Here is a 15,719-nt window from a genome sequence, read left to right on the forward strand (position 1 = left end):
AGAAAATTTTTGGACACTAAGCTCCCCTTTCGAATCCACGCTCACGTACATGCATTTTGCTTTTCGCTTAATCACTACTCCCTTATTTTGCCCCTTTATTATCTAAAAAAAAAACTATCCAACATATATAGCTATAAAACTCCGCTTTATAACCAAGCAGTCCGACCGTGCCTGCTTGGACTAAGTGTCACATGCTCGACTCGATCGGGATCCAAGGCTCCTGGGTTTAGATTTCTATCCCACCTTCTTATTTGGCAGCTGTCAACGGTGGTAGGTAGCAATCTTTACCGCCTCCATGCCTACAGTCCATATGACCTACCAATTCTTGGGTGCCACAAGGCATGTTCGTGAGTTTTCGCTGAAAAACGAGTTTTTAGTTGAACAGGGGCATTTATTACGCATCAGATGGCGGAAACTGAGCGCGACCCCTCTATCCCGCGTCTGCCTGCCCTTCTCCACGTTTCACCCTACCCTCCCATCTTTCCCTCTTCCGCAGCTGCCTTCCTCGCTCTCCAGCCGCACTCTCATCCTCCTCTGCCTTTCATCCTCGCTCTACTGTGGAGTGCATTCCTTCGGTTTTTTTAACGTTTGCAGTTAATAATTTGTGATATAAGAGAAAAAATTCGGAGGGCGTGCTTTAGCTTCGCCGTTCAGTTCAATGCGATAACTTTATAGGGCCCCGTCCGCATCACCTTCGCTCTTTAGCCTCAGAAAGACATACTTCTCATGACACACCATTCCCTTTTTCTGCATTTAGTTCAAGGAGAAATTTTACTCCTGCCTTGATTTTAACAACCAAATCAGATAACCTCTGTTTGCTTGTTTCTTCCTGCTCAAAGTCTGTAGCGTGTTTTTTTTTTTTTTTTTTTTTCTCCGCTTTCCTTAAACCCCAATGCTTTGAAGTCGATGGATGAATGTATAAAGCCTTGAATCGGGCGGCAGCTTGCGCCATCTGTTGCGGCAGCGTCGTACGTACGATTGAAGGAATTTTCCATTGAGCGCCGCATCGCAGGTAATTAGTAAAGCGGAAATGTCCTTTGATACTCGCTTAACTATTAATTTTGTAATTAGTTTCTTTCTAATGACGCACCTAAACGTTAGCTGGTAGTCATAAGACAATGCACATATTAGATCCACCTTTATTCGGAGAGAAGCGAAGCAGTTTTTTGGCGGAGTGGTTGCGTGTTCGCCTCGCACTTGGAAGGAACCGTGTATGACTCCGCGGGTTTCCGCAAGACTTTTATTGTTTCTTTACTGTCTTCTGATTTTCGCGTTACACCCACCACACCGACACCGGCTTTTCTGCGACACGGGGCCCTTAGCCTTCTCGCATTAGAACATTCAATAAGACAGGAGTCAAATCCGTAGCCTGACAAGGGCACCTGCATGCCCTATAAATTCTGCTATAACCTTTTGCTTTCATGGTTAATCACCTTTTGGCCTCTCGTAACACTGCACCATCCTCATGTTGTGTGTACTTTAACCTCATAACCTCTTCCTTTTACGGTAGCCAGCCTTCGTGTTCTGCCCGTGACAGCGCCATTCCGGTTACGTGTACCTTCGCTCTCCCCGCACAGCCCAACCCATTAAGCCACGCGTTGCCTCTCTCATTATCTTCTTTGCCCTAAATACGGGTTGGGGGCGACCACCTCTTCACTGTTACTGCCTACTATACGGCTGGCAGATGGCTATATGTATAGTTATGCCGACAACTATACATACGCCGATACGTCATGATGACGACACGCAGTTCTGGAACGGGCGCCTTTACTTCGTCTCACAAGATGTTTGCAGCACTGCGAAAAGTACAGGCACCACGGTACAATCAGGATCACGCGCACTAGGATAGGAAATTGTGCTCCTACGTGCCTTTCGCCCCCCAAATTGGCGGGGGTGACAGTAGGAGCACAATTCTCTATTATAGTGCGCAGGGCGAGAGGCACGTAGGAGCACAACTGCAAGGGCTCCGCTGCCTTTCATAGTGCTGCAGATATCTTGTGAGACGAAGTATAGAGACGCGCTCTAAAAAGATTGTCGATCTAATCACGTCGTTGCCGCTGCCAGGCGCCGGAATCTCGTTGGCTTCAGTGCCAGGCAAACTACACAGCAGGTGGTGTACATCAGGCTCGGTATCCTCGAGTTGTGTATGTAACACCTTGGGCGGAGGTCAAAAATGGCAGTAATTACTAGTTAACAAATTTTCTGGTTCATTAATTAGTAATGTAGTGAATTATGTAATCGGTAGATGACTGATCTCACAGGAAAAACAACTAATTTTTTAAAAAATTGTTTTCACTAAAATGTACCACTGCTCTTTGTGCGGGCAAATCTCTATGTATACGTTGGCCCTGCAGGGTGCCTCGAAAGCAGAAACGGCTTCAGGCAAGGAAAGATAGAAATGAGAATTGAGCGTTTGGGACAGCCAGTGCCTAGAGTAGTCGGTATGAAAGAGCACTGAACAAGAGAGGGGGAGGGGGGGGGGGATTCTCTGTTCGCAGATCGAGCCAACGTTTCGACAAGTGGACTTGTCGACGAAGTCAAGGACATGTCAAAACCTTGGCTCGACCTGCAAACTGAGGCTCCCCCTCCCCCCCCCCCCCCCTCTACCCTTGTTCCCTCTACCTTCCTTCATACAGTGTAACAAGCTTCTTCCCCTCGTTCTACCTAGTCTAATCGGGTCACTTACTTTTAGTATCCCATGGGCAGTCGCAGCCATTCCTCAAGCACCAATGTGCAAAGCGCCAAGTAGCCGCCGAAGCGGCAGATGGCGCAGGGCGGAGTTCAAATCTAGTCAGTAGGGGCGCAGTGGCGCCTGTTCCACTCGTCTTCAAGGGGCGTGCGGCAGGCAGAAATGCACATGGCGCTAACTAACATCACCGACCTCAAGCTGCCGAGGAACCCGCCTCGAGGGCTTCAAACGGTTGAGGCAGCTTCGCGCAGCATGACGCTGAGTGCGCCACTCGATCATTTGTGCCCTGAGCGCAATGAAAGTGTCAAGTCTTCGACCATGCTTCTGCTTTCGGTGTTTTGTTTCTCTCCTCTTATGTTTGTTATGGAACGTGCTGCAGGAAGGAGTATAGTTGTTTGAGATGGAAAATGACGGGAAGATGAAAGAATGTGTTGGTTGGGGAAAGGGAGAGGAGTGCGTTTTGGAAAAAGGTTGCTCTCGTGTGCAGTGTATCACTTTTTTGTATGCATGAAAACCAAAAAGTAATTACTCTTTGGAAGTAATTGTAATCAAAGGTCCTTATTTTTGAAACCAGTAATTAATAATGTAATTTAATTATATTCGCTTGAGTTCAGGGAAGTTATTATTAATGCAATGTAACGCCTTATTTTTTCATGTGTGGCGTGGGGAGCAGCTACAAGAATAGTAATTAAGGCCCGTTTGGAATTTGGGCGGCAGAGAGGGCAACTCCAACTCATCCCTCTGGGTAAGGTCGCGGGGAAGAGGGGGGAGGATCCAATCTACACGGAGGGACGAAAGTACGTGTTTGCAGCGCCAGACGGGCGCTTTTCTTGTTAAAATAAGCTTAACCATCATCTGTGTTGAAGAATCGAGGCAATGCTGAAGGTGGTGCGGCCAGGCGGGTCGCGGAATCTGTACTTCTGCATATAACTATTTTCCTCTCTCTCATGTCTCCTTTTCTCCTCGCACGCACAATCTCTCTCTTATGGCGAGGTTTCGGCCGTCAACGACGCCGCGGTCTCGATGAGTGGTCCTATTAACGCGAAGGCATTAGTAGGCTTTTCCAGCACTGGGAGTGTCCGCAAAATGTGCAAATATGTCGCCAGAATTTGATCCACTCGTGAATCGTGATGTTATTCCCAAGAGACGTGATCGGCCTATGATCGGATAAGAGTTGTAATTCATGGCATAAAAGAGTGTGTTATTATTAATTAGTCATGATTCAGGTGACATGTAAGTGTCGAGTCATGTAATTCATGAGTTATGCGACATATGAGGCATAAATCAGGCGCCATAATGTCATGCGGGTAAGTGGATGGAGAAAGGCGTCGAGAGGGAGCCACGTCGCGCCAACACTAATGCTTTCGCGTTCTCTCAATGCAACTTCTGTAGCGAACCCTAAGCTTTTATTGCTAACGCAGGGAAACTGGAATTTGCGACCTTATCCAAAAGAAGGTGCCAGGGACCAGAACGGTGGAAAATACTGCGTTTTCCGAAGCCCACAGTGACAGCTTTCAGACATGTTCTTTATTCTCTCATCTCTGCCAACGGGTTATCACCTTGGTACTAAAGGGCACGTGGTCTACAGTGCCATGCTCGTGCAGTGATGTACTCTTCTGCCACTGTCCCGCAGGCGACCGCTGTCCCCGTCCTCCGGTGACCGGGGGCCTGCTCATGCGCTCCAACACGATCAGGGCCGAGTTCGCGTGCAGCCGCGGGTTGCTGATGGGCCCGCTGAGCGTGCGCTGCCAGAATTTCCGCCGCTGGGACCTGGATCCGCCCACATGCTTCGTGGCCGAAGGTTGCCCCTCGTCTCCGCAGGGCGGCCATGACGGACCCCGGTTTCCGTGCGTGCTACCCGAGCTTCCGGCTGCGGTCGAGGCATTCGCTGACAACCGCCAAGTGACCACTGGTGATGCCGTGGCACCTGGCGAGACAGTGCGCTTCCACTGCTCACCCGTGGGCAGCTACAAGCTGGTGGGAGAGTCACAGCTGGTCTGCGTCGATGGCCGCTGGAGCGACAAGCCACCCGTGTGCGGCGTCAGTGCTCGTGAGTGTAGTGAACAGAAGCTGCTGGATAATACCACTGCTATAGTGCATGCTTGGATAGCTATACGACATCAATAAAGAACTCGGATCAATGTAGATGAGCTAAAGTAGAAAGATGGCGAGTTGATGTGACGTCATGTTCTTGGATGCGAGCAAAACAAAGTAGACCGACCAATACTGACCTGTAGACAAGCGTGTCATTCGCCTTCCTTTTCACGCACATCAAAAAGCACGAAGTTTTGATGGCCGCATGAGTTCTTTGCAGAAAACATGGATGCGATAAGCATTATAGCCAACTGCGGTAGTAATTATTCTTTGCATGAGGGAGACCTTAGCGCCCCCCCCCCCCCCCCTTTGAGTTGAGCAGGAAAAAGAACGCAAACAGCAAAGTCAGTTTACTGACTTCAGTTGCTCCCGTCAGTTTGAGCGCCACAATATTTTGTCCTAAAAGCGAATCAACGAATTATTCTGCTGCCTAAAGTGGGCCATCAGAGCACTGGTTGGTATCATCTCGCTGTCTTCAGGTCGAGCAAACGTCGTTGTGGCCACTGTTCCCAAACGCCCGCTGGACCTACAGGGTGGATGATATATGTGTCGTACCCTCGAGGCAGGCATGTGTCTTGGTCAGTAAGACAGCAATATCTAAATCACAACACTTCAAAAAAAAAAAAAAGAACAAATCTTGTCTTATCTTCTTTGTGCAAATGTAATTATGTTGTCCAAAATAACATTGAGTAATAGAGTAAGGATTGAAAACCCGTTGTCACACAATTAAAAGGAAGCAACGGAACACAGTAGACGAATAATTAAACGCTGAGTGTATAACTGAACAATCGACTCTGCTTCTATTTAGTAATAGTTAATTTGCTTACAATTGTAGTATTTCTACATTGATATTATTAAATTTATCACCAGGTAGACCGAGATAAAGAAGATAGCTACAAAGTATGAAAGAGCACTGAAGTTCTCTTTCATAAATCTATCACAGTCCATCTTTCCGGAACATAAAAAAGGGCAAGTTATCAAGCAATAGGTGTGTGTGTGTGTGTGTGTGTGTGTGTGTGTGTGTGTGTGTGTGTGTGTGTGTGTGTGTGTGTGTGTGTGTGTGTGTGTGTGTGTGTGTGTGTGTGTGTGTGTGTGTGTGTGTGTGTGTGTGTGTGTGTGTGTGTGTGTGTGTGTGTGTGTGTGTGTGTGTGTGCGTGTGTGTGTGTGTGTGTGTGTGTGTGTGTGTGTGTGTGTGCGTGCGTGCGTGCGTGTGCTCACGTGTGTGCGTTAGAGTCGAAAAGATCTACAGAGCCGCGTCAAAAATACGACAAAATATCCTGTAGTTCTGTCTTAAACGTCAGATTTTTTCTGTAGTTCTGCGGTACTTTTCTGTAGTAAATTTCTGTTGTCTGTAGTCCTGTAGTACTTTTCTGTTGTAGCTACAGAAGTTTCTGTTACTACAGGACGTTCTGTTGTCACGACAGGTTTCCTGTCAAAAATCGCACATAAAGTCTGTCGTAACAACAGAAAAAGTTCTGCAGTTCTTTCCGACTGAGAGAGAGAGAGAAAGAGAGAGCGTGTGCGTTCGTGCCGTAGGACGAAAACTTACGTCCTACTGTATCGAAATGCGCCAATGTCATCCCTGTGCAGCGCACACCCTGTCGGTGACGCTCAACTTCTTCCACGCGGTTGCTCCTGGTGGAGTGGTGCACGTGCTCCCTTACACCGAGGTCAACCTGGTGTGCACCACCAACGACGCGGGACTGCCGCCCCAGTGGAGTCTGCAGGGCGATGTCAACGCCACAGCCATGGGTATGCACGCTGCATATAAGCACCCTTATGCATTAAACCGGGTTAAGTGGAGAAATATGGGAGAGGCCTTCGCCCTGCAGTGGGTATAATCAGGCTGATGATGATGATGCATTAAAACGGTACCCGCTGCTCTTTTCTTTACAAGTGAGTCTATGTCCATCCATCCTACTTATTTTTTTCTTTGCATATGTGTTCATAAATATATAATACAAATTTGGACACTTACATTCATATTTGTGCCTTAAAATACTTTCTACTATTGTGAAAGCTTTGAGTTGTTATTTTTTTTTTAATGCGTAAGCATTAGGTGGGCATGCGTTCAAGGTCGTGTCACCAGAAGTTTGTCGGCAGGATTACGTTCGAATGAAACGAATTATAAGAAAACGAATGGTTTCACTAGATAGAGGAGGAAAAAATATCGCTAAAAAAATTCAGTGCATTCGGAATAATAAGTTAATCAATGAGAGCATCAACGCGTCGCTTTTTTTTTTGTGTGTGTGTGTGTGTTTTCTCATTTATTACGGAACTGACCGCAGGCAGGGCAGAAAACCAAACATTTTTCACTATGCGAAAATTTATAGCGTTCTTCTAGCATGTCTAGCGAACGGCTGCGGCTGCGAGGCATGGCAAGTGAACGATCGCTTTCGCCAGCGATCGCGGCGGACGTTTCAAATTCACTCGCGTTGGCGGCTGGCATCCGATCTGTTTTGATGTGACTCATCTTTGTCCCGTCCGCCCTTGTGCATGGTTGCGGGCTACGCGATGTGCAAGGGATGGGTGCGTGTGAAACTGCAAAGGCATTCGCACCGTCGGTATTGTGCGTGTGCTACGCGGTGTTATGCGATCCGATGGAAAACACAAAGGAGAGTGAAAAAGTCCTGACATCATTTTGGACGAATCGGAAATCTCCAAACTAACGTCACGGAGAGCTCCAGTTCATACCTTTTACTTTTATGTGCAGAGAGGGCGGGGAAATAGTTTACTCTTTAAGCGCTACCGCACTGCTTTTTATTGTCGACTTGTCTGGAGCTGGGGGCCAGGGCCCATGCTCGAGTAGCCGCGCAGAGTTCGCGTGGCGAGTAGAAATTTCGTCTATTATATCCTGTCTTTAATTTGTTTCAATGCTCAGGTACCCACGGAGAGGGTCCGTGAGGCGGCCAGGAAGTTTGTGCATTGCAATTGCAAATAACATGTATCTTGTTTGCAAATAGTTTGCCATTCTTCTCTCTCAAGTTCCAGTGAAATACGTCCGTGCGCCGGGTGCAGGTTGATTTCAAAATAAAGTAGACATCATGAACATTAAGCGGGCTTGATAAATGGACGGTTGTTTAATCATGATAAAATATATTTGTATTTTGTTTTAAGGGGCAATATTATAATGCGAGATTGTAGGCAGTCGACATCAATGATGAGACCCGCTTTTATCTTTCTTATTTGGCCGCAGTGGCGTCGCGAGGGGGGTGCGGTCTGCACCGGGTGCAACGATCTGGGGGGTGCAGTTGGACAGTGAGAGGGAGGAAGGGGCGGGAGGCGAAATGAATTATTGTATAAAGATCGCGAAAAGGCGCGCATCGGTGCCGCTGACTGGCAAGTGTGATCTTCTCGTTGAACGAATTATTCTGTTGTGAGGAGTGCTTGAAAGCACATGCCTTAGTTTATGCCAGAGATCCTCGCCAATTTAACGTTGGACCAGGCCTGTGTACGTGCGTGTACCCTGGTAACACCAGCATTCACCAGATACCCGTCGGAAACCCCTGCGCCGGAGCTAGACGACACCCGTCGGCGGATGCGCCGCCTCATCGCCTCTATTTGTATATATGCAGTTCACTCTCCTTTCCCTAGCGCGGAACGCTGGCAGTATCTCGTCGGCAGTCTTTTGTCTTTTCTCTTGTTCGTATATCTTCTGTGCCTTTCTCGCTTCTCGGACTCACACATCCCCCTCACACTTTCAAAACGCCGAAGGCACGCAACGCCTGTTGCTCTGTGGAATAGCAAGTCTGATCATTATGCGCTGACATAATAATAATAATAATAATAATAATAATAATAATAATAATAATAATAATAATAATAATAATAATAATAATAATAATAATAATAATAATAATAATAATAATAATTCGACCAATTGCAGAGCTCCACCACAGTATGCGCAAATGCGTGCCATATATGGCCATATTCCAGTCAATGATCATTTGCTAATAACGACAATTTAATTAGGCACTAATTCATAATTAATGACTACTATTTAATTATGGATCACTACTCACTAGTTACTAATTACTTTTAATGACTCATTAATCAGTTCTTACTGATTACTGACAGTTGCGTATTTAATTAATTAATTACTAATTATTGTCACGCACCCGGCAAAATCAACCACACAACAGTAAACGTAGAACAACTGCGAAGATACAAGGAACGCGATCTTGTCGCTGCCAAGCAGAATTCACTGAATAAATGCACTCGCAGAATGTGAGAGAGCAGTCGCTTGCTCACTCGTAGCAGCATTCATCGCTACATGCGCAGCAGTCGTGTAGCAGAATGCAGCACTCAGGCTTTCGCCTTTCATCACTGCACGAGGCAGCGAAGGTGGCTCAGCTACAGAGCCATTAGCAGGCCCGTGTGCATTTTCTTTTCCTTCTTCCTTCAGTCGCAACAACAATTTTCATCACTTTAGTTGCCAAAGTGTTCTCGAATTTTTCTTCGTCCATATTCCTTCCCCATCCTCTTCTCCCTCTCGTCTATTTGTGTGTGCTGGAGGGGGGGGGGGGGGTCCGCGCATGGTCCGCGCCGCGCCTCCGCACCGGGTACAGGTGACCCTAGCGACGCCATTTTTTGGCCGTGTGGTTCGAAATATTGAAGGTTACAAGTTCGCATTTGAAACCTGAGTGCGAAACGTATATAAAAACAGCCTCGTACTCCGAACGCTGTTGCCGTACGATTTATCATTTACCTTTCATGGTTGTACCCCGCCGGGGTGGCGCAGTAGTTACGGCGCTCGACTACTGTTCCCAAGGACGCGGGATCGAATCCCGGCCTCGGCGGCCGCTTTTCGATGGAGGCGAAAAGCGAGGCGCCCGTGTGCTGTGCGATGTCAGTGCACGTTAAAGAACCCCAGGTGGTCGAAATTTCCGGAGTCCTCCACTACGGCGTCTCTCATAGCCTGAGTTGCTTTGGGACGTTAAACCCCACAAACCAAACCAAACCTTTCATGGTTATGGCTATAAAATTCACCGTTTCCGCTGCGATGCACAGTATTGCACTGTGCTGTTTACTCATTTTGCTGTTTTTTTCCGCGTGCTGTTTTCTCCGTACGCTGTTTTTGTTCTGTGCTTTTTTATACCGTGTGCTGTTCTGACGCGAGCTGTTTTTTACCTGTGCCGTTTTGTCACCATGCTGATTTTTCCCTGTGTTGTTTTGTGATTGCGCTGTTTTCCTGTGTGATGTTTTGATTTACCTGTGCCGTTTTGTCACCATGCTGATTTTTCCCTGTGCTGTTTTGTGACTGCGCTGTTTTCCTGTGTGATGTTTTGATGCATGCTGTTTTGTCGTGTGCTGTTCCTTCATGGCGCCGTCACGGCAGCTTACTTCAACGACACCTACCTCAGTTAAGAGATGATAAGTTATTCATGTCCTGAGCAGACGAATGTCGTTCAGCATACACAAATGTGCACACGACTAACGTCAGTCGTAATGTGCATTTGCAGAGACACCCGGCTACCGGCAGTCTACGAGCCACCTGCGATTCACAGCACCTGAAGCAGGCGCCGAAGGCAGCTTCGAGTGCAGGTCGCATCCGCAGAGTGGCTGGGCCGAAGTACGAACCGTCAATATTCGCGTAAGAGGTGAGTGCGTGCCGCAAGTACTGCAAGCAACATTTCTTTTTCTTTCCGGGGATTTTTATTGTGCACCGAAAAGGCTGGGCTGTTCGTGGGCATCATGAAATTATCGAATCGAAATTCGCGAAGTAGCCGCAGCTCCATTGGCCGAAGCTTCTTTTACGAAAATATCAACACAGTCCGTAGACTGTCTATATATATAGACTACCTAAGAATGTCATAGAGAAATTTTAGTTCGCTATTACTAAGTACAAGGTCGTCCACTCTTAAGGGGAACACGCGGAGAGGTAGTCGCTCTCTTCGAAGCGCTATTGCATCCAATATGGCCGCGTATCGAAGCAATGTGGGCCTGTAGGTGATGCTTCGCATGGCTTGCCAATTAGCTTTACAGAGCGATTGGGTCGGAAGTAATGGTGCGTTGAAGAGAGCGGCCACGTGCTCGCGTGTTCACCCTAAGAGTGGACGACTCTGTACCTCACTAGCGGTAAACCTTGATATTTGATATCAAGCTTCAGAGTAAAGGAGAAAGGTTGGAAGCCAACTGGGGTAGCCCTTTTTAGAGGGGAATCAAACCTACCGGAACCCTTGGATGCCAGTTCAGCCTCGCGACTCCTATGCCCCTCAGGCACGCTCGTACGGCTTGGTTGTACCTACGTTATGTGGTTGTGCACATAGTATTGCATTCGCTGATTTCATCGATGTTTCTCCGGTCATTATCCGAACAAACAATTCTGGACACTGATTGGTCGGCGGTTAATGTGACATCACGAAATCACAAGGCATGGCCGAAACGGCAGGGGCTGCAAACGTAAGTAGCACGGGTATACCTACAATCCCGTGCAATAGACACGCTACTCCTAAGTCATGCAGACACGTACGCATGGCTAGGTTAAAGCAGGCACACACAGCGCTAACTTCCAGCAACTTTATTGGAAACAAATGCACAACAATTTACACAAATTTCTCAGTAATTCCATATTTGCATACCATTTCTCACAGTAAGCGCATTGCAAAACGGATAGATGTGTCAGTGGTTTTTTCCGCCCCTTAAAAGTTAAACAGCCTATGCCTATGCAAAGTGTTCGTCCCGTCTCCAATCAATGTACTAAAACATCAAACTCCGTTTGTTGAATGCAAGGTAGGTGTGGTGCACCAGATTCCGCTCCCACGTGGACGAGAGTATGTAGGACAGACAGGTCGCGGCCTTAATAACCGCCTCCGTGATCATAATCGCAATGTTAGTAAAAAAAACAAGACGGTGAACTAGCAAACATTACAACACATGTACAAACTGCAGGCCATTACTCGACAAGCGGTTTTTAGTTGGCAAAAGTAGGACCAGCATATCCGCAAAATTACTGAAGCCGAAAAGATAGCCAGATTAGGAAGTGTTTGTGTAGGCACTCCTTCCGTCAGACTCTCAAAAAAGAAAAAAGATTCCTTACTTACACTCTCGTTGATTATCGCATGCTTATAGATGATACGGTTGATGTTTGTATAAATTGTGCATTTGTTTCCAATAAAGTTGCTGGAAGTTCGCGCTGTGTGTGTCTACTCGATCATGGTCCCTTGTCTTTTTGCGCTATTGCTCCGAAGTATAAATAAACAAGATTTTATGTCTGGTCTATCACATGATATGGCAGGTTACGACCCTACGATAATGAGTGTGTGACACATAACTAGAGGGAAAACCGAAATAGCGCACCTCCTAATTCGCATCTGGCCTAATCAAGCTAGACCGCCCGTGTATGTGTGTGTGTGTGTGTGTGTGGGGGGGGGGGGGTGATGTGGGTGTGTGCGAAGTTGGCTTCCAACCACGTTTTTTATATAGATTAAAGGGAGGAGAACGAAACGGAAGAAGCGAGACATATTATAATTAATGACTACACTTAGGGTCCCTTTTTTCTTTGTGAATACAACGCATGGTGTGGTATACGATGTTTAACTTGGCGATATTATTAGCTTGCCAAATTGCTTTAAGATGGACGTAGCAAGACCGCAGCATGCAGGGTAGATCAAAAAGACAAATCACAATGTCGACTATGCATCACCGCGTTGTGTCCTCTTTGTGCTATCCCGTCTGTTGTTCTGTAGCTATGGCCAACTTTCCGAAACTGCACATGGGCTACGAGAAAAGCCGCAGGGTGGTGTTCCACATTTAGTTTCCGCCGCCATCTGTTTTTGACGCGCACTGACATCACACAAAATCAGGGCGAGTTCTGAAGCGAAAGCTTCACTACGCCATGTAAAGCCAAGGTCGCCGTGGTACAAGTCGCTACTGCGCATGCGCCATAACCATGGCAACCAGCTGCGCCGTTCCGCCAATGTTCCGCCGCTGCAGCCGCTGCGCTCGGTACAGAGAGGAGGAGGAGGGTAGCGGCATCCCAGCAGATTCACATACCGGCGTGGAGAGAAGCCCCGAGCATGCGCGCGCCGCCGTGGACAGCTGACCGAGTGGAGCAAAAAAGCGTTTGCCGGTATCGCATGCGCAAAGCATGATAGTGGATTCTGCTTGCAATGGAGTAATTTCGACCACCTGGGCATCTTAAACGCGCACTAGCATCGCACAGCACACGGACGTCTATCCGTTTCGCCTCCATCGAAACGCAGCTGCCGGCGGTCAGCTTCGCTCTGGTTCCGCAGCCACTTTTGCTCCACAGTTGGTTCAGCAACATTGAACTCCTCTAATCGTTTATTTCACCGGCATCGAAATGCGGTTACCACGATTGTGATTCGATCCCGTGCGACCTTCACAGACTGCCTCTTCCTGGATTCGGAGTTTGCGTCATTTCGGATTTGGAGCCTTGCGTCATTTTCAGAAGTGTTCTTATCTCAGGCCTCTATTCATCTGTCTGGTGGAAACGCCGGAGCCGGAAGTGGTAGTGATATTCGGTTCCGATGTTTCACCAATCAAATGACTCGAGGTCAGAGAGATAACAACACTTCTGAAAACGACGCAAACTCCGAATACGGACCCCGGAGTCACAAATCCTCCCCTGAACTACGTGGCAGGGAGCCTCATGACGTATGCGGCAAACGACTGACTGCATTGAGCTCATGACAACCACGGCTAACATTCTTAATGCTGGATTTCTGTAAGGAGTCACGTAGAAGGGAAGGAACACAGTTGTCGCCCGTAGGCTTGCGAGTCTAGTGAATGAAGCCGGCGCACGGGGCAGTGCTTTCAGATGTGTACCTGGATCACGAAGCCCGTGAAAGCGTGACAGAGAAGGTCTATACATAGGATCTGACGAATATGTTAGGAACGTGGCTGCAAAATTGTTAAGTCAGTGATTCGCTATATACCTCTTTATTTAGACATGTTAATGACAGGAATTATATATTGTCGTAATGTGGGAGTCACGGAATGCGCCTTTTAAGTAACATGAAAGGAACGAACGTTTGCTCGGACACGCCAATTTCACCACTGCGACAACCATAACTGTTCACGGGACTACGAGCGTGCTCCGCCATTCGCGTTGTCGTTTTCCATACTCTGGACGACAGCGGTATGCGAATCGTATGCGACAAAATATTCTCCCCGCCCTTTTGTCCCCCAATCGGAGTTATATTAAACTTCCAATTTCTGAATCTGAAACTATTGAATGCTTTTTTTGCTTAAACATTGCACCGACTTAATGTTTCAACCGAAACACAGCATGTAGAGATGAGAGAACATCTAGCGGCCGAATTAGTCCAGGTTCCGGAAAGCTGCTATTGAGAAGCCATGCAAGGCCAAAACGGTTGTGTTCCCTCTGTACTGAAACGTCCTGACTCGCGGCTTCGAACCAACTACTACATTTTCTTTTTGCTGGGCAAGACTGAATAGAGCTCCCAACCTGCGAGTTCTTGATGTTGTATCGCATCAGGAGCGTGAAGCGCACCTGCTGACGTCCCCGCGCTTTTCCTTGCAGAGCGCATGTGCCCCGTGCTGATGCCTCCGCGCGGATTGCGCATGCGTGCCAACTATGACATGGCAGTGTTCGAGTGCGAACCCCCCGGGCAGCTGGTGGGCTCCGCGGTGCTCCAGTGTCAGCCCTTCGGAAACTGGGACTACCCACTGCCTCGCTGCCTGCGGCCGGGACGAGTGGACGAATGCCCCAAGCCCAGCCAGCGTAAGTGTGGGTTTCACGTATACGCGCCAAACGTATGCCGTGTATCTCTCCATAAAAAATGTATGTTAAAAGCGGGCATTTTCGAGTGGCACGATATGAGATGACGGCAGGGGTCCCAACAGGTTCACTAACGTTTTCTTTTCTTCTTATTGTTATACCCTCAATATAAATTTCTTCAATGTCATCATCATCATCGTCATCATCAGCCGGATTATACCCACTGCATTGCGAAGGTCTGTCCCATATTCATCCAATTAACCCGGTCCTGTGGGAGCTGCGTCCACTTGACCCCTGCAAACTTCTTAACCTTATCCGCCCACCTAACTTTCTGCCGTCCCCTGCTACGCTTTCCCCTTTTTTTTTTTGTAATTCAATTTGTTACCTTTAGCGACCATCGGTTATCCTCTCTTCGCATTACTTCTCCTGCTTTTGCCTATATATATTCTTTTTGGGGGGATTTCCACTAGCATGCCATTAACTCAATGTACCTGCCCTTTCGAATTTAATTTTCTGTAACGTTACGGCCTCAGTGGACCTCACTCAATCTCTCTTTCCTACCAGCAGTCTTCCTAGAGCTTTTTTTTTTCTTCTGCGATGTACCGCTAACACGAACGTTGAACTTGCTACCCAGAGCCTTACAGGGCAGCAGAGTTGCTGATCTCGATAGTTCCAAATCTGGATTGAGACTGCCACGTCTGACAAAATATGTCTTACTCGGGGATGGGCGATGACCTAGAATATTACAGTAGTCGTAGCTGAGAAAGTTAGAACACTATCACTCGTGCGTAGCGACGGCTTTAAAAGCAAATGATACCACTGCAAAATTACTGAGTGGATCATTCACACTACTTCAGGCGTAATCGCTATTAACGTTTCTAACTCGAACTCTATGAACAGTGGTCAACGTTCTTAGATACAGTGGTCGATGGCTGTACGAAAGTGCAGGACGCGCCGATAGACAGCAGTTAGTATATGCCATCCTAACGATATGCTGTTGTTGCACAAACCGGAGCGCAGGCCCTCGAGGAGGCGCAGGAGGCGCAGGAGGAGCTGGAGGTGCCGGAGATGCCGGAGGTACCGGAGGTGCTGGTGTTCCAGGAGGAGATGAAGGAGTCGGAGGAGGCATATGGGGAGGCGAGGATGACGGTGAACCACCGGCCACCCCTGAAAACAGCCCGCCGCTGCGACGCAGGAATGCCGCTGGTTCTATCATCCCGCTGCCGCGGC

At 47.8% G+C, this 15,719-nt stretch overlaps 1 protein-coding gene across 1 annotated transcript in view; it reads left to right on the plus strand.

The window, feature by feature from the left end:
* Positions 1–15,719, plus strand: part of LOC146199020 (P-selectin-like) — a 28,158-nt gene that overhangs the window by 12,312 nt on the left and 127 nt on the right. Inside the window, exons 6-10 of the mRNA XM_084592697.1 lie at positions 4,323–4,739; positions 6,374–6,535; positions 10,246–10,383; positions 14,292–14,492; positions 15,510–15,719. The exon at positions 15,510–15,719 is cut by the window's right edge and continues 127 nt beyond it. Coding sequence (XP_084448823.1) covers positions 4,323–4,739; positions 6,374–6,535; positions 10,246–10,383; positions 14,292–14,492; positions 15,510–15,719 — 1,128 coding nt within the window. The remainder of the gene's footprint in view (positions 1–4,322; positions 4,740–6,373; positions 6,536–10,245; positions 10,384–14,291; positions 14,493–15,509) is intronic.

The sequence above is a fragment of the Amblyomma maculatum genome, chromosome 2 (assembly GCF_055883805.1).
Source record: "Amblyomma maculatum isolate TAMU_Amacu chromosome 2, ASM5588380v1, whole genome shotgun sequence".
Taxonomy (NCBI): Eukaryota; Metazoa; Arthropoda; class Arachnida; order Ixodida; family Ixodidae; genus Amblyomma; species Amblyomma maculatum.